The following is a 27002-nucleotide window of genomic DNA, read 5'->3' as shown; positions in this document are numbered from 1 at the left end:
TGGCTTTCCCTTTAGTAAGCAATAGTGACTTGCTTAAAACTATCCCATTAGTGAATGTCCAAGTCCAGTTCTGTAGCCATGAATTGCTATTTCCCTCTTGCACCTCTTTATGTAGGGGCATCCTGAGACATCAAGCTTGGCAACATTTTAGGAAGTGGCCCTAGTAACTTCTGTAATTGAAATTGGTCACAAGACAACTGGTTTGTTACAATACTTCAGTATTTCAAAAAGTAATTAGTCATATCAATCAACTGTAGAGTAAGAGATTGAATAATACTGCTAATTAGTTTTATAAATATTCTAGGGTAAGGGCCACAACGAAATTGAGGAGTACATGATAAAAAACAGCAAGCATTGTATAGGAATGCAAATCAGCAGGATTTAAAAAAAAAATCTGATCTAACAATAATGCATTATAGAGGGCCAAGTCAAGAAGTTCCGTTTCTCTCATTCTCACTTCATTCAGTCATGTTCACCTGCATGTCACTTAGCATATTGCTACCTCAACCTTCACAGTTCAAGCAAGCTTCACCACAGAAGTGTGGTGTCTTTTCAATGGTGCTTATTTAATGAGCTATTTATATAAAGCTGTTTATTTTTTCTTACTTACCCGCCAAAAATATTTTCTGTTTGCATCCTTAGGAACTGTGTCATTGGTATAGATCTCACCAACTAGGGGTCCAAAGCGTGTTCCTTTGGGGATAATATCTTTGCTAATAACTCCAATAACCTGAAAGGAAAAGAGCTTAATGTCAAACAATTTAAAGAAGTCTATGCATTCAAAAATACACAGGTAAAACAGTTTGGGACAAAAGTGCCATAGGTTGTTATTACTGGGAACTAGTGGAAATAAAAGCAAGGGATCCCCCCCTTCCTTTGTTTCTAGATTGGCATATATTTCAACATCAAAATGTTGCATAACTATAGCCTTTCGGAAGCAACCTACACCAAAAATTCTGCAAAGGTAAGAATAAGATTTGTTCATCTGTTCCTGTGATAATATTTGGGAGTAGTAGTTTGGAATTCCATTTGGAAATGAATCACCTGATAAAACTAAACAATTCAAAGATCTTATAGGCGGATGTGCTATAAAAGTGGCATTTAGAAATGCAAGAATAAGACAATTAAGAAGCACTGATGAAGCACTGAGAAGCCAGTCTAATTGCCTGGCTTTTGTTCAGTTGCAAATATGTATCTCAACTGAATAAATGGACTCGGAAAGAACTGGAATGTGATATTGTTTGTGAGACAATTATACATGCTATCACACCATGGGGAAACAGAGACCAATGAAGGCTTTAGATATAACTGGTATGTGGCCGCTTCTAGTTACATATTGAAACTAGTTTACAATCCAGGTATGGTCCGATACATAAGTATTCCGATGATGCCCAGTTCTGTTTCTCTGTTAATGTGAGTCAGGCGCCACTGTGAAGGTCTTGAACCAGTTCCTGGACACAGTGGTGGGCTGAATGAGGGCCAATAAAATCTGGAACTGAATCCTAGCAACATGGAGGCCCTCTGGGTGAGTGGTTTATGGATTCAGGAGCTGGGCAATCTCCCTATCATGGACAGGGTTGCACATCCTCTGAAGGAATAGATTGTAGCTTGGAGATGCGTCTTGATCCATCTATGTCACAAGAGGCTCAGGTGGCTTTGCTGGCCTGAAGTGCCTTTTTCGAGTCTTGGACTGTACATCAATTACACTCTTTCCTGGACAGAGACAGCTTGGCCACAGTGACTTATGCACTAGTAACCTCTAGAGTGAATTATTGAAATATGCTCTATGTGGGACTGCCTTTACAATCAGTTTCGAAGGTGCAGTGAGTTCAAAACACGGCAGCTAGAATGCTCAGTGGTCCATCTTCCAAGACACATACCTGTGCTATAGGTATTGCATTGGCTGCCTATTTGCTACCAAGCCAGATTGAAGGTTTTGTTCCTGATTTATAAGGCCCTCAATTGTACAGGATCACACTATCTAAGAGAGTGCCTCCTTCTGTATAATTCAGCCTGTTCACACAAATTGCAGGAGGATGCACTTCTAATTTTACTGCACCTGGTGGAGATTTCTCTCATGGTGACTTAAGGGAGGGCCTTCTCTTCAGTGGCCCCCATTAGCTGTAATGGCTTCTCAAAGAATTCTGGGAATTGTAGTTGCATTATGTGTTGACAGTTCTCCGTTAGATGTCCCTCCCCCTCCTGCAAAACTGCAACTACTGGGGTTTTCTGATAAAGAAGTTTAAGCTGGTAGAGTGGAAATAACCGTCATAGAACAAGAACTACACTCAATATCTCATTACAACACAATGCTTAAATAATGGGGTTTTCCTCTCCCTCCTTTCACCTCCAAATTTTTAATTTGCTCTACATAATGTATAAACAATAGAGTAACTTAGTAAACTAGGAAACATGAATAAGGATTTTAAAAGACTGGTGTCTGCATCTTAAATGGAAAGTTGGGGATAAACCGAAGACTTTTGTTCCACAGACTTAGTAAACATTCATGTTTAAGACAATGAATCATGTTCTTCTCACATCACTGACTAGTTTCATTATGCCTGCCAAAATAATGAAAGGACACAACTGCATTATGGATCCACTATACTTAATGTGAAAATAGATATATTAACTACAACATAACATCACAGTACCTCCTCCCTTTACTCAAGTCTACTGTAATATAAGTACTTAAATTACAGTGTGTAAATATTAGTAAATGTAATACATTCAATATTTTGCAAAATTCAGTAGCTCTTGAAACACAGTAACAACTGTAATGTTTTTAAACTGGAAGACTGGAGGCAAATCTCTCGTATATATATATTTTTAAAAGATTATTGCTTCATAGACAACAAAGGTGGAAATTGGGGAAGTTTAACAGTAGGCATCCTTCTCATCCTTTTAACCATCCTCCATCTGGTGTTTGAAGAACTTCTTTAGGAAAGAATATGTGTCAAAGCTCCAGATATTGAAATGTGTTGGTTATATTTAACATTGTAACATCTAACTGCTTTAATCTGCAATTAGCATTATTCAGTTGATCAAACTGTAGTCAGTCTGCTTGCCTCAGTATGATCCTTTGTGCCAACACACACACCCCTACTTTACAGCCTACCAGATAAACCGAGGCCCTGACTCTCATACAAACACATACTGGCTGTTAGCTGTAATGGCTTCTCAAAGAATTCTGGGAATTGTAGTTGCATGATGTATTGACAGTTCTCTGTTAGAAGTCCCTGCCCCTCCTGCAAAACTGCAACTGCCAGGGTTCTCTGATAAAGATGTTTAAGCTGGCAGAGTGGAAATAACCGTCACAGAACAAGAACTACACTGAAACATAGGATTCTGCCTACCACGAGTCTGACTGGTAAGTTTGTAGCCATTTTTTCCACACATGTTTTTAAAGCTTTTTTATATATATAAATCAAACCAGCCTACATCTGTGCTGAAGACAGAATGAGCAGGGACTTTCAAAAACAAGTAGAAACATGCCCTATGGCTGTGTTTATTTTTGTCACTCCTGTACATTTTTCATAGAGAGGTGAAAAAGGCAGATGTTATTCATGCTTTCCCCATCTATCTTCATTTACATTCTGTTAAACTTTCAAGAAAAGTTCACAGCCAGTATACAAAGTGCACTTGCAGTTTGACCATAAGGTTTGCTCTTATATAGTTTACACATACAAAGATATTTTAGGTTTAATTCAAACGTATACTGAGGTTTTCAGAACATCTAGGAATCAGTATTACTTGGAACTTGTCAAATAGAAACAGTTAGGGGATTTTTGTACAATCATTCAAAGCATATATGCCCCAACATTACTTTATTCTTTGCACTATGCCCTCCGGAAAGATGATTGTGTGATATCCTATCCCCACGAAGAATAAGTGTATGTGTGGTGGTGGGGATGAGTGGCAAATAGATAGGTTAATCCTACAGATGGCCAGGGTGGTGGTGGACGAGGACAGAGTGGCATATTTACAACATTCAGCCATCCTGCTCAGAATTCTTGCCAGTTTCAACCATACTGCTTGAAGGATGCACACTATCAATGGAAACAAAGTGCACATCCTTCCCAGATTTTTTTCCTAAAAATAAATAAATCCCATCATATAAAAGCCTCACAAACAGTAGATTATTGCTAGAGGAGGAAGAGAAAGAACAAGCGTATTGCTGGTGTGAGAAAAAAATAGAGAAAGCTGTCACTTGTTACCATTCACTTCACAGACAGTAACCAACAGGTGGCCCTTACAGTTGCACAGTATTCCAGAAAGCAATACAATAGCATCAGAGGTGCTTTCTGAGGAAGAATCTCACTATTTCAGGAGTAAAATGCAAATGCATCCAGGGCTGGGATAATGTGCATTAGATCGATATCTAAACTATGAGCGTCAAATGAGTAACGTTTATTGCATGAAAAACATCTGGCCTCGAAAAGCCTACTTGACTAGCTTCTGTGATACAATATGACAATGATACTGTTAACAGCACATAACTCTTTCACAATATGTGGAATATTATCATAGTTCACTAACCAGTAATTAAACATATGTTTTAACAAATACATTTTAGAATGCCTATATTTAAATTGTGGCTTCCAGGGATTTAATTACAGGCAAAAACCATGTAATACTAAAACAGAGATTCTGAACACTAAAGTCCTTCTGTAGACATCCGAACTTTAGCTTAAACTGGGGAAGAGGCCTTGGCTGGGATTCACTTGCAAATTTCTATCCAGGTGAACTGGTACACTTCATTGCTATGTTTGTTCTGAGTAATCACAATAGCCTTAGGTTGTACACAAACACCAGAAAAATACTACTATTACAAACCAAAAGGCAGAAATAGAAGTTAATTAAACATTATTGGCTTTTCCAGGCATACACTGACATTTCAAACTTGTCCACAAGGTGTCATTAAACACACCTGCTTTGTAATGATGCTGTACAAAGTTAGAACATCTTGCTAATACACCGCAGACCTATTAAAAATTATTGGGTGTGCTCTTATTACTGTTAAAAATCCCCCTTTAGCACCTATTCTCTTTCAAAGTCTCATGTAAATCTTTGTAAGAATTTTTTGATGGTTCCTACATGGTTCCATTATAAGATTACCTACATCTATAACACACCAGCATATTTTCTTTTTTCCTGTATAACAGGAGTGGAAACCAGCGGCCCTCCAGATGGATGATAACTCCCATCATCCCCAATTATAAGCAATGCTGGCTGAGGCTGATGGCAACTGACGTCCAACAACATCTAGACAGGTTCCCTACCCCTCTCTAAAAATGCAGTAATGGAGAATTTCATAACATTGACACACACACCCTTCATATCTTTCCCCCCAACAAAATATTCCCACACTTAATACTATCAAATTATTCCTTCAGTGCTAGGAAGTTACATATGTGAAGCATAGAAAACCAAAGTTCCATAGCACTGAAAGGTAATATTAATGTGTTCTTCGCCTAGCAAGTTACATTTTCACACAACATGCAGTATCTGACAATGACTTCATCCTATCACAATCAGCTGAAAGCCAACTGCTAGCATACAGAAAATGAAGAGAGAGGCAGTTGTTTCTTTTCTATCAAAAGTAACAGGATCTCAAATATTCCAGTTCATCCTTGTCGTAAGACCATTGCAGTGTTTTAACTAGTGCTTCAGGTGTACACATTACAGGATTGCTTCTCTACTCTAGTGGTGTTTAAAAGGCCCTTTCAAAAAATGACATTTTCTGAACTCAGGAAGAAAACAACTGTTGGAACTGACCAGGGTCCTAATGAATTATTGCTGAAGCAAAGCTACTGTATGCCTTCAGCAAGCAGTTGAAAAGACTTCAGTGAGCAGTTGAAAAGATTCAGTTCTCTCCTACTTCATCTGCCCTTACAGAACCCACTTCTCTAGATGTTTTATGGGCATCCCTGACCTTTCAGCTATTTCACCACATTTGTCTCTGTCGCTCAGCTGTGTCACACTGCACATCCTGACACGATGGGGCCTCTAGACAAGAAATGGTATTCCATGGTTTTCTCTATTCATTATTTTTTTAAAAAAGAAATGAAAATGTGTCTACTGAAGGGTTCCATCTTAAAAAGACAGCTGTAGAAATAGCATCCATTAGGCACAGTATGTATGTAGTTAAACACACATGGTATTACTTCTTTCAGTGGGCACTACCATAATTCCACACAAAACACAGCCATACAAGTAGGGACTGGATTAATGGCCAGGTATCAGAGCAAGAATGATTTAATTTTAGCTCCCTGTTAATTTAATTTCCACTTCCCCTGTATTACCTTGATGACTTGTTCACTTAGCATTTTGTTTTGAACAATACAAACTTTCATTCTTTTGTTTTTCAGCTACACTGAGTGAAAGAATGATGCAGCTGAAAAGAGGGCCTACATCCTATAATTTATTCTTTGTTAAAGGGTGTTGAGTGAGAGGAAATGTTTTCTTATTGTTTCCTTTTTCACATATACACAGAGCAATAGAATTAACAACTATCTTTTTATACATAGGGAAGGCACATAAGTGATTGATGTCTAGCTCACTGGTCAGCATACTATTTTATTGAAATGTTTATATTCTGATTTTGCGGAGCCACCTTGATTAGAAGGGTGGTTTATAAATTATAAAAACAACAAATATTGAAACTCATACTAGTCCTTCTCAAGTGTAGCTCTAACAATGTGTTGTATGTGGGCATGCCTTTTAAGATGGCTCATAAACTGCAGTTAGTATAAAATATGGCAACTAGGGTAGTAAACTGGCACCACATATATGGAACACATCTCACTAGCCCTAAAATAGCTGCACTAATTTCTGGACCCAATTCAAGTTGCTGCTGGCTTTGACCTTTAGAGCCTTAAATAGTTGGATCCAGGATACCTCAAAGGAATACCTTCTCCCACATGATTCTGTCCAGGTATTAACCAGGCATTCTGCAGGTCCTTCTTGGTGACCTTTGACAGGGCTTTCTCTGTTGTAGTAGTAAACCCATGTTTAGAATGTTCTCCCAAAGAAGGCTTGCCTAGTGCCAACTCTGTTTTCTTTCTATATACCCAGGCTTTTTGTGTATATTAACTTTTGATAACTTTATCTTTTAAGTCTTCTGTTTTCAGCATTTAATTATATGTTTACTGTTGACTGTTATTTTATTTTTTTAAAAACAGAAATCAGTTTGGTAGGTTTACCTAAAACAAGAGTGGGGAATCTTTGGTCCTCCAGATGTTGTTGAACTACAGCTCCCATCAGTCCTAGCAAGCATGGCCAATGACCAGGTATAATGGGAGTTGTAGTTCAGCAATATCTGGAGGGCCAAAGGTTCCCCACATCTGACTTAAAAAGTGGCAAAGAAATATTCAAAACAAGTAAATAAATAAATTTTATGTAGGAGTATTTACAACAAAGATCAATGGTCCATTTATGACAAATACTTTATCAAATTTCACCAAGAAATGATTTAGCAATAATCAAAGAGCTGAATATACCATATAATGAATTTTTCTATATAGATAATAAAGCCTTAATAAACAATAAAGTCAGTCACTTTAAAATGCTGCTGCTACATAATCTCCAACAAAGGCCAAGCATAAGACATGCCTTCATTGAAAAGTGAGGTTCTGGGATTAGCAAAGCAATGAGAGATAAACAAAGATAAAACCCAGACACACAAGTGTACATATAAAACACAGGAGTATCTCAGAATATTACTCTAAACACAGCTGTTTATGACAGCATTAGTATTTCATAATCATGTTTTTCTCCATAAAAAACAGTTCATTACTTGCATAATTACATGTGGTGATGTTTGAGTAATCTCCAAAAAAATATTAGGACAAAGAATAAGATAAGCTTATTGTGCCAATATAACTCAATAAAGCTAATACTTACTTCTCATTTATCATTATTATCATCATTTATTACCCACCCTTCAAAGGGACCAGGGTGGGTTACAACAATTTCAAAATACAAAATTAAAAATAATTTAAAATCAACCTAAAAAAGGAGTGGGTAAAGAACTGAATATTTTATGTTGTCATGGACCTAAAGTTTTAGGTAGATTTTGATAACTGAACATTTTTCCCCATTAGTGGGAAGAACCAGTGTTAATCAGCTGAAATCCAGACTTGGATTTTGACTAGGGACATGGTTCCAAACAGCCATAAGAGGCCTTGGATCATTTGGCTCTGTGCAACTCACCATCTCTTCGTCTTAGCCCTCTTATCCCCTGCTGATCATATGACAATTAATTGTGCACTATACTTACGTGAAAATGAAATGTGTAAGATTGTAAAGCACAGTTAAATCTGAAACAGCACTTAAAGTTAAGAATATCTTAATTCTAAAGGAGATGCAAGGGATATGGAACCGGGAATAAAGATTTCCTCCTGTTCACTTTCCACTTAGCAATGGAGACTAGAATGAAAGCAAGTGAAGGATATCATCTTCTTCAGATTCTTTGTAAGAATCCAGATAAGTAACAATTTACTAGAAACAACCAGAAGCCTATCAGGAACATAAACATTGTTCAAAACAATCTCAGCAGTATTCCCAGAGCTGTGCTACAATCCCGACACCAAAAAATGTTCCACTGAGGGTCAGGGACTCTGCTGAATGGGTGGGCTATGGCACTTTCTATGGGTGGAGCTCCCACCATGGAAAGTGTCTCTGCCCAATTTTGGGGGATCCCCCTTCCTCCATATCCATCCCATTTAGCAGGGGCTCACAACTCTTGATGAAGCTTTTGGGGAGGCAGGAGGGTGGGTGGATTGCCACAGAAAGAAGGAAAGTCAGCTTCTGCTAGCTATGTGATTAACTCTGGATCCAATCCTCTATTTACACATACTGTATTTACATTTGTAAACAAAAGCGATCAGATTGTTAAAATGTTTTTCAGCCAGCTTGTGATGCGGCAGTGAAGATTAAACCAAGCAAGTAAGGCTATTCTAGCACTCACAAAAAAATTGCTGATAGCAGCTTTCTACATCTTAGCCTTAGCTCAGGCTAATCAATCAAGTGTTATTTGTCAGTTTTACAGCATCACCACCTAAGTCTGGTACACAATATATACTAGAAACATTTTAAAGCTTCTATTTTCCACAGTTAATCATCCTACTGAGATATAGAATGTGAAATAATATAAGTAACATAATAGAAATAACTAGCCTGCTACAACTTTCCTGGGCATCCCCAACAACAGTGACATCTGCATCCAGTTTATATCAGTTAAAGTTCTGCTGCCCTTTCTACATGCAAACCTTTCTATGCTATTTGTTTTAGGAGGGTACATTTAATAACTAGAAAGGAATGAATTTACACCCTCCCTTAGCTCTGTGGTCAGTTTGTTTAGCCACAGTAGCAGCACAGGTTATAGCTGTTCCACCACAAGTTGCAGGTCAGGGACAAAAATGATAGGCTGTCCCTACCATTATTAGCCAGCTGAACCTCACGCCTAGCTATAATAGCTACTCTATATGAAGGAATAAACAGGCAACCAGTTGCTCATCTAGGATAATTTTCCCCCCAGCCCTTCTGAAACAACAACAAAGAATGTACCCACTCCAGAGACAAGGACAGAAATATACCTGTATGTCCAGCTACAAATAAAGGTATACTGCACTGGATAAACAAGTCACATAAACACAGAGTACCTATTCAATGATCTGGCCTTAACATCATCCTTTCTTCCTGGAACACTAAAAAATACCCCAAACTGTCCAATTAAGGATACAAGAAGCCTTCAAAGAATCTCAGTTTAATAATACAAGAAAAAGCAACCCATTTCAATACAACACCATAGTCTTTCACTGTCTAACCCAGAAGTATTTAAGATTATCCTGTCTTTCAGATGAGTATGCTTAGAACTTTATGAAAGAGCTCATCCTAAATTAAGTTAAATAATATTTTCACTAGTTTAAAAACCCAGACATAAAATGGACATAATTGATTGGTGCCAGTCATGAAATGTTTGTGCTTTCCTGTGCAGAACACTAGTCATTAAGGTATTTTCCCCAAGTGTACTTCTAGGAATGAACCTTTAAAAATGGTAGTGCCCAAGCATAGACAAGTAGAAACCAAAAGGACTAACCCACTTCCAAGAACAATGTGAACTGGCTACCAGGTTGTAATCATCCTTGGCAAACACATTCTTACCTCTTTGCAATTTCCTGCATATTTGAAAATTAAGTTCCTCGGCAAGGAAGACTCAGCCTGGGTTATACTGCAGCCTTCTATGCTGGATTCCATGAGGTGATCATTTACAATGTAGGTACACTTGTCTTCAAATTCAGCCTCTGTCCATAGAGTCATGTCAGCATCCTTCATGTCCATTTTCATTATCAACTCTGTTCCTTTTCTTCAGTATTCTGGAATTCACAATATATGAGCTACACAGCGTGACAGCCTGGAAAAGAATATCACATTTACTTCTCATTCTCTTCTCGGATCTTTAGCAGTGTGACCTAAATGCCTTTAGTGGCACACTCAGGGCATTAGTAAGATACTGACACTATATACACTATGCCCTGCACATTGAGCTGATTCCCAATGTTCCCCAAACCTGAGGTTGGTAAAAATAATGAAGTCACCAAAATAAAATTTTACATGCCTGAAAGCAGCACCTGCGCCTTTATAAACTTTCCTCAATATCAGAACAGTAGGAAGTGGGGGAGGAATTTGCAAGCTCAAGGCTTTGTGTGCAAGAGACGCTGTGAAAAAGCTGCCTTGGAAAAGTATCATAAACAAGGAAAGGAAAAGGAAGGAACTGCTGTCTGCGTCTGAATGGGCTAAAAATGGAAAGTGCATGTTGGAAGAGCGGAACACAGCCTTGCCTTTTCCAAATGGGGAATGTTGAACTTTCCCACCAGCTTCTAACACACAAACAACTTTCGAAAACAACATCTCCCCTCCCCTGTATTGACATTATCTTATGGACTTTTATGGCATGGGCAGCTGAAGCAGACTATATCCTATCAACACCAGTCCAGAATCAGCCTGTCTGAAATAACTAGAAATTTCATCAATACAGTGTGCTGGAATTGAAGTGATTTGGATATGCTGTATGCCAGTGGTTCACAAAGTCCCTAGTTCAAACCTCAGCTATGTAGTCACCAAATCCACAGGCAAACCTATCTCTTTCTCTCTCTCAGCCACTGTCCCCCATCTACAGTATCAGGATAATAATAATTATAATGAACTACATTACAGGGTTGTTACAAATGTTATTACTTACTGTGTACTACTCCCATTTGGAAAAGAACATTGCATTTTAAATGGAGCAGAGTAATAGCATTATGTGAAAAAAGAACATATCTAAAAAACACACTTACAGAGTTCAGTTTTACCAAATTCTAATTTACCCATTAAAGAGACAATGTTAACCTATCATTTTGTTTCCCCAGGTATAAAGTTACTGGATTAAACTGCAGCATTTTCCAAAACAAAGGCTTGAGGCTCTAGCATTGTACTACTAATCCTACCAAAGATTTTCATTTGGATTCGAGTAAAGCAGGGTCATATTTCCAACTCAAAGAAATAATTTGCAGAAGGAGAAATGTTTCGAAGAACAAAGCTACCAGCTTAATTCCACACTTCCTCACAGCATTTAACTTTTGCAGATTTAATAGCACTTCATACAGTGCTTATTACGGACTTGAGGAGATCAATTCTCCTTACCCTGGTACAATCTGAATAAGACCTTTAACACTTTGTAGGCTAGGAGAGTGAATTAATATTGAAACTCAGTAAACTGGCAGTTGTCACTAACAGTGAAAGAATTAATCACTGTAAAAACAAAGGTCCTGTGAACTTATGAGAGAGCCTCCATGGAGAACATTTGCCATTTCCAACATGTTTGGTGCCCTATTCATTCAAAAGAGTGCTCAAATTATCTGTCTCCTGGGTTCAGGAGAAGAAGAAAAGTTGCTTACCAAGGTATAGTCCACAAATATTTCCAGTTGGCAGCGCAGCATTTCAGGTAAGTCTCACACATATCTACAGAGTAAACATTTCTTCTTCCTTCCACTTGCCGGGTTAAAGTAATACTGACTCACACCTATAGAGTTGCTTGTGCTTCTGTCTCTGCCTCTCTCTTTACTGTCAGACAGGTGCTGCTGCACTTACTGCTTTAACTTCTTTGAAACACTGGAGGGCTGAATGTTACAATACTTTCAGTCTGTGTTAACCAAACAGACTCTTCCTTTCTCCTCCCTGTTCAGGTTTCCTATTAGCCACTCATCTGATTTACTCACAGTCACAGCTGCCAAGCGCAGGGGGTGGGGCAATACCTGTAACTTAGTCAGAAGGAATTTTTCCTTTCAGCAGATCACACCAGTACAGATTTTCCTGTTAACATGTTTGCCTGCTAACATTTTGCTGGCATCCAACTTAACTTCCATGCGAAAGGGGGAAACGTTTGGTGGTGTAACACACTATATAACTTTATGTCTTCTAAAAGCTATTACCCAGTACCTAAATCTGTGGGTTTTTTTATTGGGCATTTTTAGAACAAACATGCTTATGATTTTTTTAAATGAAAAAATTTACAATATTGCTTCCCAGATGGTATGTTTCTTATAATTTTACCTAGTTTTATATTTTACAATGTAATCTTATACGTATACTCAAAAGTCAGCCCCACTGAGTTCAACAGGACTTAGTCCCAGGTGAGTATAGGATTTCAGCCTTAACCTTATTTGTGCTATTTTAAAAGTGCATCATTTCAACAAGCAAACTATTCCCGCTCATGGTTTTACAAAAAAACTGGTCATATGCTAACACAGAAATAAAAGCACCATCATTAATGCTTTCATTAGACATGATCACTTCAAGAGCATATTGCTAATGAAAGAACTGATGGGAAATAATAAAGAACATGTGCTCTTGCAATTCCCCCCCCTCCTGTCCATGTTAGTGCACTGCCTTGAAGGAAGGACATCCTGTGATGATGGCATACGATGTCCTGTTTGTTTATTATTAAGCACACAGACCTTGCATTCCTATTTCTTATTACCAAACAAACCAGATGCCTAACTTCCTTCAGTGGTCCTGGCCCTTTGTTGAAGAATTCTTCAACTCGCAACAGTTATGATGATGCATAGTTCCAATTATAGTCACTCACAATATTACAAATATCATCCAGTCAGTTCACCAAAGGACAAGTCTCCTACTTTTCCTTTTTACATCACATCTGCAGACATGTTTTTATCATGCCTTTCCTCTTACGTAGGGAGAAACTTGTTTTGACTTGTTATAAAAATGCAAAACACAGGCCTATGTGGGAATTTGTATTATTCAAAGAAATGATTACCTTTTCCATTTTATGAAGTTAAAGACCATTCTGTCTGACACACATGCCACACCATCACCCTTCTGAAGTTCTTACAGGAGAAGGTAAAAGGGTTTATATTTCATTCAGAAGCTCTACTTCTCCTTTACATCTTCTTCAGGTGAGGCAGTCGACGTGCTGAACCGTTGCCTGGCTGCGACAATGGACTGGATGAGAACTAACAAACTGAGACTCAATCCTGACAAGACTGAGATGCTGTTGGTGGATGGTTTCTCTGATCGGATGGTGGATATATACCCTGTCCTGGATGGGGTTACACTCCCCCTAAAGGAACAGGTGCGTAGTCTGGGAGTCATCTTAGACTCTTCCCTCACACTTGAGGCTCATGTAGCCTCGGTGGCCTGGAATGCGTTCTACCAACTTTGGTTGGTAGCCCAGCTACGTCCCTATCTGAGTAAGGAGGACCTCACATCAGTGGTACATGCTATGGTAACGTCGCGTCTGGACTACTGCAATGCGCTTTACGTAGGGCTACCTTTGAAGACGATTCGGAAGCTACAGCTAGTGCAAAATGCGGCGGCCAGACTGCTAACAAGAACTAAGCGGTCTGAGCATATAACACCTGTGCTAGCCCGTTTGCACTGTGTCGGAAGGCAGAGCTGGGGTCCCAATCCCGGGGAGCTGGATCCCAGAGAGTTGGGAGAAGAGTATTCGGAGGGATGGCAGAGGGAAGGGGGAGGAACTTCCCCCCTTTGGAGCGAAGACGAAACAGAGGAACTGCCAGTGATAAGGTCACTTAGCAACGGGGAGCCTGAGCCCTCCCTGGACATTCTCACGCCTCCCTCTCTTTCAGGCTCAGAGCAAGAGGGGAAAGAGGGAGGGCTGCTCACAGCCGAAAAGCGGGGAGGCAGTTTACCATCAGCCCCTCCCCTATCCCCCATCCTGGAATCGGAAACTTCAGAAGAGGAGGGGGTGATGCTTCCCCCCTCACCGCGTACACGCAGACAGCTGAAAAGACAGGAGAGAAGGGGGGAAGGCGGGCAGTACCTGAGGGGCAGTTAAGGAGGAGTGAAAGATTGCGTGCCCGTTTGGCCCCTTCTTAAAGAACAGGCGGGAAGAAGTCCCTTGCTCTGTCAACTTTCTCCCAATGCCGCAGGACTTGTATCCCTGTATTGCTTCATGAGAAAACGCAGTCTTTGTTTGGACATTACCCTAATAAAACACGAATTAACTACAGCCGTTGGTCTGGTTCCTGAGTCACATCCTGGGCCTGACACACTGGCTTCCAATATGCTTCCGGGCCAGATTCAAAGTGTTGGTACTTACCTATAAAGCCTTATACGGCACGGGACCACGATATCTGTCGGAACGCCTCTCCCGATATGAACCGGCCCGTACACTACGGTCTACTACGAAGGCCCTCCTCCGGGTTCCGACTCATAGGGAAGCCCGGAGAGTGGTGACAAGATCTAGGGCCTTCTCAGTGGTGGCCCCCGAACTATGGAATGGTCTCCCCGAGGAGGTGCGCCTGGCGCCGACACTATCATCTTTTTGGCGCCAGGTTAAAACCTTTCTCTTCTCTGAGGCATTTTAATTCCTGTTAATTCTAAATTATTATATTTTGATTTTAGACTGTACAGTTTTTTGTACAGTTTTGTATTGTGATATACTGTATTGTGTTATTTTTATTGTATTTTTAATGTTCACCGCCCAGAGAGCTGTTGCTAGTCGGGCGGTATATAAGCTTAATAAAATAAATAAATAAATAAATAAATTCATTCTAGGCAACACAGTACTGAGAATAGTACATATCTGTGTAAGGCCTTTGACATCTTCTAATAAAGAAGCACTCATACTGTTGGACATAAGTAGGGACAACAGCGCCAAACAAGTGTCCTGGCTTAACTGTTACTGGTATGTAATTCCATAAGGTCATTACACTGATGGGTATAAAGGTAATTAGATATGCAGTAGGAAGAAACTTCATTTAAAGCAAAGAAATCTGCCCACCTTGACTTGGGTAATTAACTGATGCCGAGGTAGAATCAGAAGACTATTAACACAGTGGCTGCTTAAAAACATACTCTGCATTGAAATACGTCACTGGTGATATGTGGTAACCCACTCATTAACATATTCCTACAACTACTAAGAAATATGTTGATGTGAGGCATTTTTATAACTCTGCTTTATCACATGGCTGGAAGCTACAGCTGTCTTCCTTTTCAATTCACAAGTATAAACTAGAATGGCCATCATGGGGCTAGCGGTTGTCTGATTTCATTCTGAAGAATCAGGGTGGCCAGGGTCCTGTTTCTGTACATTGCGCCAGTAACATCTGTAGGAACAAATCATGTAAATCATGTGGCTGACATGGTTTCTTCCCATGTCACTGTCCTCCAATGGTGGGACAACCTTGACAGCACTGGATATCCATGGTAACTGACACGACAGCTTCCTGCATATGATAGGCACAGAAACTTGCCCTACAGAAGCAGTGAACATGCTACTCACATAACATGAACTGGCCTAAGGCAGCTCACATGGGGTGGAAAAACAATGTAATACCGAAGCTCTATCTCCCTACCCCACATACACCAAGATATAAGTCTCACTTTGACATGAGTATGTTGCATAGCTTTCTAGGTCCATGGTAATTTTAAAAATATAAAACAAGTAGGGGAAAAGTCAAAATATGATGACCAAACAATGTTTCAGTGTAGAAATTAATTGTATATACAACCAAAGACCAGAAACATGCATGATGATTTCTCTTGACTATCATTAAATAGCTATTATATTTCTATCTGATAGAATGGTTGTGGGAGTTGCAAGCATAAGAACATAACAACCGGCTGGATTAAGCCAATGGCCCATCTAGTCCAGCATCCTGTTATCACAGTGACCAACCAGTTGCCCATGGGAAGCCCATAAGTAACACTTGAGGCCAAGAGCACTCTCCTGTGGTTTTTAGTAACTGTTATTTAGAAGCAAGTTGATGGCCATCACCACCTTCTGTGGGAGGAAATTCCATAGTTTGTCTTTACACTGCATGAAGAAGTACTTTCTTTTGTCTGTCCTAAATCCTCCAACATTGAGATTCACTGGATGTCCACAAGGAAGAAAAACCTTTCTCTATCTACTTTCTCCATGCCATGCATAATTTTATACACCTTCATCTTGTCACCTCTTACTTGCCTTTTCCCTAAACTAAACATGTTCCCCCAATGCTGACAGGGAGGAAGGGCAGGATATACATTTAATTAATAACAACAACCACTTTTCCTCATAAGGGAGTTGATCCATCCCCTCTGTTTGCTCACCATTGATAGTATGGACACTGATGATATTCAGCCAAGTACATCAGAAAGCTGGCATCATAGTGTTAATTACCATTGCTTAGCACAGTTGCAGTTATTATTCATATACATATACCTGGTTTGCCTAGAACTAGGGGCCCTTTTGGTAGTTCCACCACCCTCAGAAACTCAGGGAGTGGCGGAGTTGTGGAACTCCCTCCCCAAAGAGGTGCATCTGGCAGCTTCACTATACAGTTTTCAGTGAATGCTGAAGGTGCACTTTTTTACTCTGACGTTTGACACCTGAGAGATATATTTTTAGGACCCACCCTATTTGTTTTTTATAATGTGGTCATTTTAGGTTCTTTTAATTGCTTTTAATGATGCATTTTAAACCTGTTGTAACCCGCCCTGGGACCTTTGGGTAAAGGGCAAGTGATAAATTTGAGTAACAACAACAAAACATTGGGATTCAAATCCCTGCTTATCCATGTAATATACGTCAGACTAATCTACCTCAAAAGTTAAAATGAGGATAGAAGATCTTGTATGGTAACTAAGCTTTTTGAAAGAAATATTATACAAAGGTTGTGGTTGCTGTTAAAAAACAAACAAGAAGGTGGGACTTATGTGTGATGCTGCAAGGAAAACAGGAATGAGACATGCAACTGTCTCTTTCTCTCCCCTCCCCCCCAATCATGCTTATTCTGGACAATAGTGATTGTATCAGTGTGTCATAAGAGTTGCAAGAACTGCATGACACACCTATGGCTGTTCAGAAGGTAATGAAGTCTTCTAGTGACATTTTTCTAAGACATGATCGTTACTCTGTAAGCAGCGGTGTAATTGTTCCGGGTCCCGGGGGGCCCTTAGACTACTTACATTTTTCGAATCAGGGTCACAATCTCCAGCATACTATGACCCAATAAGCACGAAATGGGAATGTGTTTGCCACTAAGAAGAATCTTCTAACATGCTTCCTTGTCCTTTCCTGCTGATGGGAGCCAATCAGAGTGAAAGGAGATGAGTCAGCCACTAAGAAGACACTCTCAGTAGCTAAGACTCTTCCCTTTCATGCTTATTGGTTCCTAGGGACATCCGTTGTTGTGGGAAAAGGCATTAACAAGAACAGGCCCGGTGCTAGCAGGTGGCGAGGTTGGACACTGGCCGAAGGCCCCTGCAGGCAAGAAAGGCCCCTGCTGCTGGGGTTGGGCAGGTGTAGCTCCCACCTGGCAATCTATTCTAGCATCAGGTTGCAGAGTGTGCGCACCACAATCCATGCTGATGCGGATTGTGGAGTCTCCCAGGCAACCCCCCTCGCAGGCTAGCCACACCACTTTCCATATCACCACATCACCACTTCCCGCATCAGCGCACACATGCTTGCCATCATCCAAGATGGCAGTGTGGGCATCAACACACTGCCACCACCATTTTGGGTGACGGAGGGCATGTGCGCACACTGCACTAACCCACTGACACGGCCAGACCTATTTAAGCCCCTGGCGGCAGCAGTGATGGTACTACCACGGTGTCACTGCCACCACTGAGACCCCACTGCAGTCTGGTGCTCGCCCTGAACAAGGATGCCATTCTCAACACATAAACAACAAAAAGGGGAGAGGGGTGTGTGGTTGTGACTATAACGAAGGGACCCTGCACTTCTGAATCTGCTACTACACTATTGTCTTTAAGGCTTTCTCAGTATTAGTTTTGGATCAGAATATAAGATCTCTGGCAAAGCAAAGATGAACACATATCATAGGAAATACATTGGATTATGGCAAATATGACATAAATATTGTCCTTTATATATGCATGTGTATATGTATGTGTGTGTGTGTGTGTGTGTGTGTGCGTGCGCTTGTACCTAAATTTATCCAGAAATGTGTTACATGACTGGCAGTTTATTGTTTTTGCATAGGATTCTCTCATAACAGTATGTACTGTCATCTAGAATTTGCAGTCTCAGTGTTGTTCATTTCAGAAAAAGGACTTTTTAATCATTTTCATTTTCCCCTCTTTGCTCACAGAAAACCTCAACTACCTTATTAGTCAGCATTTCACAGCATTTCTGAGACAGGTCTCTCTGCAAAAGCTCCCAGTCCAGCTTCATGAATGGCTTCAACAGGCGCTGATGTCAGAAACTCACTCTCCACCCCCACCCCACTTCCTTTGATACTATCGCCACTTGAGCTCAACAGCAAACTGATGCTACTCAACCTTCAGCAGCTGCTGCTCCTTCGTCATTTTCTTTATGCCTAATACATGCACAGCATTTAAAGGGGAGGGGGACCGGTGGAAAGAGAGCAATGAATCTGAGAAGCTGGCTTGAGAAACTTTCTGCTGTAGGGGTGTTAAAGAGCACAGAAGATTAAAGCACAGCCATTTTCACATCCTCCCCCTCCTTACACAAACAAGGTCAGGGACAGACTGACCACATCAACAGCAGCAACAAATTCCTTCATCTTCCACTTCCTCTATATAGGCATCTTTATGGTTGCAAACATTTTGAAAACAACCCTCATTATTTTCTCAAAAATGTGGATACAAGCAACTATGGATGTCTTTTACAATGTGATATGCTTAAGAAACAAATCCTAATGAAAGAAGTCTGCTCTATTCAAAATGTTTCATCTCCTTGATTGCAAATCTTGACAGAAGGCTGATCCAGGGAAAGGGATAACAACGAACACCATGCAATAAGAACTACATTGCTAAGGAAGATTAATCTGGTCACTGCAGGCCCCATACTATCTTGCAAGAACAAACCACATACTTCAAGTATCAAATCGAGCACGTTGGTACTCCAACATGCTTTCTTCTGACAGATACTTTTTAGAAGGAAAATATGGGTGCATTCAAAACTTCCTTGAGATTTAATATTTTCAAACACTGTTCTAATGCCCACCGCAATTTTTTTTAAAAAATGTGCAAAGTACTACATTATTCACCTCACACCTTGCCATGTGTTGAAACCAGAGGCTGCCCTCTGTATATGGAAGTTGTTTTCCATTCACTGAATTACTTTTTTATACCTTGTGCTAGAGCGTTGTATGAGAAAAAGTACAAAAAATCATGCAGGGCAACATCCAATGGTGGCTGTTCACCGGCAGAATGGATTTCCACTGCTGTAATGGAAATTCCCCTTCCTCTGTTCCTTCCTGCCCACCCCCCAAATCTGCTCCAGAGGGTTGAGAGGGTGCTCTGGAGCAGATTTGGGGAGTGTGTGAGGGAGGCAGAGAAGAAGGGGAAGTCAGTTCACACAATGTTTAATGTTGCATGCAGTGTACAAGTTTTTGTGGAGCAATGTTAGTATCCATTCTCTTTCCACCCACAGAAAGAAGCCTATGTTACTAAATGCCCCAGGAGTAACAACCCAGAGTGAGAGCTAGCTTTATCATACATACATGCCATTTATTATCTTTCTTTCATAATTCCAAGTAACATTTATTTTTATATTAAAGTTGCTGAAATACACACACCTCTCTCTTCATTATAACACACGATTACCCAATAGAATCAGATAAACACACAGTTCCACAGAACTTATAGTCTCGTTTGGATACAGTACTATGGTTTGGAACCGATTCTTCTCCTGCCCAGGTTGTATGTCTAAATGAATGCTCAAAGTATTATAACGTGTTTTGGAAGAACTAGTGCTATCTAAGTTCCACCTAAGGGAATGAAGGCTTAAAACTAGTTTAACATTAATTCCCTTTCCCAGGGAATAATGCATGGGAGACTAGAAATCTCTTATAGAAAAAGCTTAGGTTGACCAGTTAGCTCTGTATTAATAAACAGCAAATTTTCGCATCTCCTTGATCAACCTTGCTGACTGGATGAACAAGCAGGTAATGTGGTATTAGGGATCCAAATGCCATCACTACATAATCAGTCATTAATAATACCAATTAACATATACTTCTCTAGATTTTTTTTAAAAAAATGTTCGTCCTAACAAATAATTCTTCCCATTTTACAGACAGAGAATCAAAGCCACCTGCGAAGTACATGCATTAGCTGTAATTTGACATGTTTGTATTTGTTGGATTGACTTCATTCATTGATGATGCTATCATGATTTATACCCTACATTTTGTTTTAAAATAAGATTTGCAACAAAGGGAGAGAAACAGACACAGAGACTACTTAGAACTAAAAGTGTGATTGATGGCTGAATAGGTGTGGTTGCAATACATTTAGAGGTGAGTAATAACTGGTGACCTTGAGAAGAAGGGTTTTGCAATTGCTGTTTGTTTTTAAGTAAGTGCAGGCCTTAGTGGCTCTTGAAATAACATTCTACAATCTCCAAGCTGAAATGTACTTATAAATATTATTTACCCTTTAAAAAATCTGATACTTGACTTTAAGCAAAATGAAACATAACAAACTCTTAGAAAATGTTTGCCTTAATTCCTAAATACACTCTGTTTCTCTTGATCATGTGTTCTTATTGTAAGAACGCTGTCCCCCTTCCTCGTTCTCTGGAGAGGTGGTTGTCTCTTCTTACCTATGTGACAATGATGGTTGCACCCTTTCCATCCAGTCAAACTGGTATGTATAAAGACAAAAAAAATCATCTGTTCTCATTAAATAGCTGACACTTTATGCTTCTTTCCAAATGTTGTAAATGTTTACTCTACAAAATCCAGGAAAGCTTTTAAAACAAAGAGAGCTGAGAGCTCTCTTCCTACCCTCCTCCTTTATAACTGTGCATCTTTGCTTATCTACTCTATTATCAACAGGCTATTGTTTTCTTACTGGGGCTCACTGAGCAAGGTTGACCAAACTAAAGTTAATGTTCAAATAGGTGTTTCTCGGTCCTACTAAAAGAATACAGCTTGCTGACAGAAAGGCATCTTCATTTACTTCCTTAGGAAGACAACATGTCAAAGAAGTGGGGTGTTTGTGTGTGTGTTTGTGTGAACCCATTTTTATGTTTGCTTCTTTTGCATCTCCCAAAACAACAACTTTTAAAGAAAGGCACTGTCCCCTAGAAGAGATAATACCACAATGGAGAGTCCATTAGAGGTATTAAGGCACTGGCAGCAGCCTGATCTATAAGAGCAACTCTGCCCTGACAATAGACAATTAAAAGCTGATAAATCTGAACTACTTGTTGCTGTTCTAATTCCTTGTAATTGTGTGCTGCTTGTCCCTGCCTCCTGCACACAGAGATGGAGTATGCTTCTTTAATCTCCAGAGTACCTGACCTAGTTCCTATGTGGTCTTTTCAGGACCTGCTTTCTTCCCATCTGGACCTTCCCCAACCTCCTTTTCTCCAAAAGCATTGAGGAGAGTTAGCGCAGAGGGAAAGAGAAACAGAGCATAGTGCCCTGATCAATATTTCTTTAACTCCAAACAATATTTTAATTTGTGAACACCTAATTGCACTTTTGATCATTGAACATTCAATAAGTGGAGCAGAGGCACAATGACAAGTCAAATTGCTGTATCAATACTGGCAGCCAAACTGGCATGTTACACTCCTGTGTGTACGTGCTCACACTACACACACTTTTTCAGGTTTTGCTACTATTCATTCAATGGTGTGTGAATTTTTAACTAGACTACATTCTTTTTCTTGAATAAGCTATATACTTGGGAATGTTACTTAAAAAATGTGAACAGTGCAATCCTAGCCATGTTTACTCAGAAGTAAGTTCTACTGAATTCAGTGGGGCTTATTCCCACTAAATGGAAATAGGATTGTAGCCTAAGGCTGCAATCCAATACACACTTACCTGGGAGTTAGTTCCACTGAACCCAATGGAGCTTACTTCTGAGTAGAAATGTATTGGATTGCAGCCTCAGACAGTAAATTAAATCCTGGGCCTTTCATATAGCTTTCACAAAACAGGTAATCGTTTATATTAGTTAATGTATTGTAATAGCAGAGAAAACTTTGTATATCTAGGTTTACTAGATTCAAAACAGTATTTAATCCTCTTGTAGAGCTCAATTAATAATTTCAGGATGCTTGGGTTGGCAGAACAGGAGATCAGAAAAGATGATCATAACAAAGATATCTGGCGTTAAATTCTATCACATTATTTACTTCTGAACAAATTTTTGACAATAAACTTGTTACTACTGCATATTTATCAGCTAGCAGTTTTTCTATCCTATTGTTTTAAAGATCACAATATGCCCCTTACTCTTCTTATGCCAGAACAAGCACCATAGCCCGTTGTTTTCAATATAGTATATTAAATATTTTATAACAGCTTATTGTTGAAACTTTTATCAGGAGCCCTAATTGTCACAGACTTCTCAACTTCACTTACAGTTTTACCACAAATTCTTCCATGTGCAAGGACTGAACGGTTCTACTATGCTACTCCTAGTCAAACTCCCAGTAGTGACTTTTGCTAGTTTCTTTCAGTAGTCCCAATTCAGTCTGGCAGGAAAGCATCGCTCCTCTGCTAATGGTTTTACAAATCTCCATTTGGTTTAAATAATGTTTTAAAAATAATTCAGTAGTCTTTCTCTCTCTCCTATCAGGAGCTTATTACTAAAAAATAAAATAAAATAAATTCTTAATTATGCTTACCATTTTATTTGCAATTTCTAACTCCTCACCACTACACCCCTGCAACTCGTAACAACCCACGCAACATTACTTCATAACAAAGACATTGTGGAAACTATGGATCAGGTTACGAGAAATGACAACTCAGCTGATATTTCAACACGTGCAACTAAAATGAAAAAATACTTTACAATAAAAAAGGGGGTGGGAACAGCTTGTAAAAGAGAACACCCTGGATATTTTGTTTCCATTTAGGATAACAACTGGGCTTTGCAAAGAAAAGACAACGGACAGTTCAAACTAAATTGGACCTGCCAACTGCTGGTTAGAATATTGCAAATAATTTACTTTCCATGATAAAAGCAAAAGCAAGCAGCACCCAGCAGGGGCCCAGCTGATAAAACTGTGTCAAACTCAAACCATTTGTCAACTGGGAAGGAAAGGCGCAAGCTGAAAGATGGACTCAGGAAACAGATTTATCTAGTGCAACACATTAACTAGTATAAATACCATGGGAGGGGGGGAGAAAGTAAACACATTTACTCAGTATCTCCAGCTTGGGGGGGGAAATCACCCATTCGCCCATGCCACACAAACACTAATTTGTCACATAACAGTAGCATCTTCCTGTTGTGTACAACAGGAGTGTTGTTTAATGCATAGTACTGTAAGGTTTTAGTAACACGAACCAGAAAGTGTGATTAAACAAAACAAGATGCAAGATCCTACCATTTTATTCTCCAAGCAATAAAACTTCAGGTCGTAAACACACAAGGTAACACCTACTAAAACTCCATCTATGTTTTGCACTTCCATTTTCTGATAGTTATATCAGAAGAAAAGTGATATTATAGGATGATTGCAAATATGGCCAATGCAACGCAATGCTAGAAATACAGTGTACCCAAATAAAAGATTGGGTTTGTTAAATGCTGGCTCAGTTTGAATAGTTTATTGTAATGTCTGTATAAAACAATGCTATAGGGGGAAATAGACAAATACAGGATGTGAAGGACTGACATGTATACACAAGAGCTTTTTTTAAAAAAAATCCTTGCAACAAAAGGTAATACACATGAAAAACCACAATTAGTTAATGCATAAATATAAATCTAATGTAGTATATTCTTAAGCAGTACCTTTGATTAGCCATATAAGACAGATTTCCAGTCTTCATTCATGCATCCCAGGGTTTTAGTCCGTATATCTGCCTTCTGTCACTCACTCACTAATTCACACCAAACCCCATGCGCACACTACTCCCCAATGCACCCATGAACATACAGCACACATACTCTCTACCTCTCACTCTGAGACGCTCATCTAACCCTGCCTTGAACTGAGCCTTGGATTTTAGAATTTCCTCCTCTGAGAAGATTTTTCCCCACCCCTTTCACTCCACTCCATTCACCAATTAGGTTTAACAGCAACAATCAACAAAATAAACTCTATTTAGGCTGATAATTTTGATTGCCAAAATGTTTGAAAAATAACCAGAAATATTTAATCTGGAAACTTTCAAAGAGGCTTTAAAAATCCACCTTTTTACCATGGCTTATAGGAATTAATTGTAATTTGGTTGAAGATTTGATAGTATGGTCTCATTGTGGTGGATGTATTATGTTGTACTATGTTATATTTTATTTTATTTCTATTGCTGCTTTTGCTAGTTTTAATAATGTTGGATAAATAATGTGTTGAGATGTTCAAAATGTTTTAAGTGGTATCTATTGTATTTTATTGTTTGCATTTTGATATAGACTGTAAACAACTTTGGGTAGAATTATAATTTTTGAAAGGCATCATATGCCTTTGATAAATACCTTAAGGTTAAAACATTACCTAGCACAAACTTTCTGTCTGATTTAATCTTCCATTATATAACAATATTATGTTAAAACACAGGCTTGAGTGATTTTTAAATCTTTACTGGATAACAAATAGGATTATTAACATACAATTTCCTTGCTTTTGCTTATTTATTAATGCAAAAGTACATTCAAGCACAAAAATCATAGCAGTGTCCTTTATAAAAATACGATATTCTTAAATAGGCTTGGTGCCTTTCCTACTTAATAAAGACTGTTTTGAATTACCTGAAATGTATATTGATGGAATAAAATTTGGGCTTTGTTTTTACCTGACTGTTGGATTTAAGCCTAATCATACTTTCATTGGACTGCCTTCAAGTTGATCCCGACTTACGGCGACCCTATGAATAGGGTTTTCATGGTAAGCGGTATTCAGAGGTGGTTTACCATTGCCTTCCTCTGAGGCTGAGAGGCAGTGACTGGCCCAAGCTCACCCAGTCAGCTTCATGGCTGTGTGGGGATTCAAACCCTGGTCACCCAGGTCGTAGTCCAACACTCTTACCACTACACCACACTGGCTCTCTTTAAGCCTAATAGGAGTTGTTTAAAAAAACAAAAACCCAATATCCACAGCTTTCCATTCTTATAAACATTGTTGGATTAGCTTACTGACATAAATGTTTGTAAAGCATCCCGTGTATGGCAGAATTCTACTTCTGTGTAATGCATTTCACCTAAAACATAAAGTTCCCAGTCAAGAGAACAGCAGAAAGCTGTGTGCACACTGCCATACTCACACACAGATATCATGAATCTGATCACAGCAAGTACATTTCTCCTAAGAAGTTCCAGGTCTAGTGTGACATTGTGCTATTTTTCAATATCTACAGTCTGTAACCTTGAAATGGTCTCCTCTTCATGTCAGATGGCATTTATATTAGTAGAAATAAATAATATAGTTTGCTTATATACAGACCATTTGCACTATTTTCTGTCCATGCTGATCACTTGTTGGGGAAAGGGAATTGAGCAAGTACAAGACTAAATTTTCCTCTGTCATGTTGTTGGACTTCAACTTCAATCAGCCCCAGTGAGCACATTCAATGGTTAGGGATGATGAGAGTTGTAGTCTAGCAACATCTGCAGTTTCCCATCACTGCCTTAAATATCACTGATTATCACTGATTATGATAATGGCATAACCTTCAGTTGCTGCTGTGCAATGCCAGGTCTGTTTTCCAAAAAACATCTCTCATCCATAACATGATATTGGATGAGGGCGTGGACCTGGCATGCATTACGGAAACCTGGTTGGATGAGGCCGCAGCTCCCATCCTTGAGGCTATGTGTCCAGCTGGGTTCCTATATGCGCAGCAACTGAGGGTTGGAAGTTTGTTGATTGCATGTACTGGAGGTTGGGCCCAAAGGGCAGCTTAGGGATTCTCCTGTACCACCCACCCCGCTGCACGATGGACTCCCTGGCCGGTCGAGACCCTGGTGGAGGAGTGGAATAAGGCGATCACCGGGGCATTAGACCGGGTGGCTCCGAAACGCCCTCTCCCCTTGAATACAGCTCAGACAGCATTGTGGTATACTCCACGGTTGCGAACTCTGAGGTGGGAGGTGAGATGGCTAGAGTGCCCGTGGCAGAAATCTCGCTCTGATGACGATTGGATATGGGCTAGAGCGGCTGCGGCAGCCTACCATGTGGCAATAAGGGCAGCAAAAAAGGATTTTTATGCTGCCTCTATTGTGTCCGCAGAGTGCTGTCCCAGGAGGCTGTTCCAAGTGGTCCGAAGCCTGGTCGGTCCAGTTGCTTCGGAACCTATGGAACATTCTAAGACCTCCTGTGGTGAGTTTGCAAAGCACTTTGCGGATAAAATCGTTTGTCTAAAGAGTGCGATTCTGCACACTATGGTTACAGTGAGCGAGCCAGTCGGCCAGTGGTTCTCTGGTGTGGGATCGGTTTCAGCTTCTTCCTTCTGATGAAGTGGACAAGGTGCTTTCAACCTTAAGGCCAACCACCTGCCCATCATGGCTCATTATGAACTGCAAGG

At 39.7% G+C, this 27002-nt stretch overlaps 1 protein-coding gene across 12 annotated transcripts in view; it reads right to left on the bottom strand.

The window, feature by feature from the left end:
- The window catches only part of PRDM1 (PR/SET domain 1), a 126431-nt gene that overhangs the window by 15297 nt on the left and 84132 nt on the right, over positions 1–27002 (bottom strand). For 6 of the 12 annotated variants that reach the window (XM_061623473.1, XM_061623480.1, XM_061623476.1 and 3 more), the window contains 2 exons: positions 10168–10417; positions 611–730 (listed from right to left, as the gene is read on the bottom strand). In XM_061623473.1, coding sequence (XP_061479457.1) covers positions 611–730; positions 10168–10350 — 303 coding nt within the window. In that variant the 5' untranslated portion in view covers positions 10351–10417. Of the gene's footprint in view, positions 1–610; positions 731–10167; positions 10418–11942; positions 12165–13321; positions 13376–18646; positions 18739–27002 lie in introns of those variants that run through there. The other 6 variants (XM_061623483.1, XM_061623482.1, XM_061623478.1 and 3 more) reach the window with 6 other exon arrangements.

The sequence above is a fragment of the Rhineura floridana genome, chromosome 4 (genome assembly GCF_030035675.1).
Source record: "Rhineura floridana isolate rRhiFlo1 chromosome 4, rRhiFlo1.hap2, whole genome shotgun sequence".
Taxonomy (NCBI): domain Eukaryota; kingdom Metazoa; phylum Chordata; class Lepidosauria; order Squamata; family Rhineuridae; genus Rhineura; species Rhineura floridana.
Note: the sequence above shows the minus strand (reverse complement) of the source record. Positions and strands in the feature narration are given on the sequence as shown.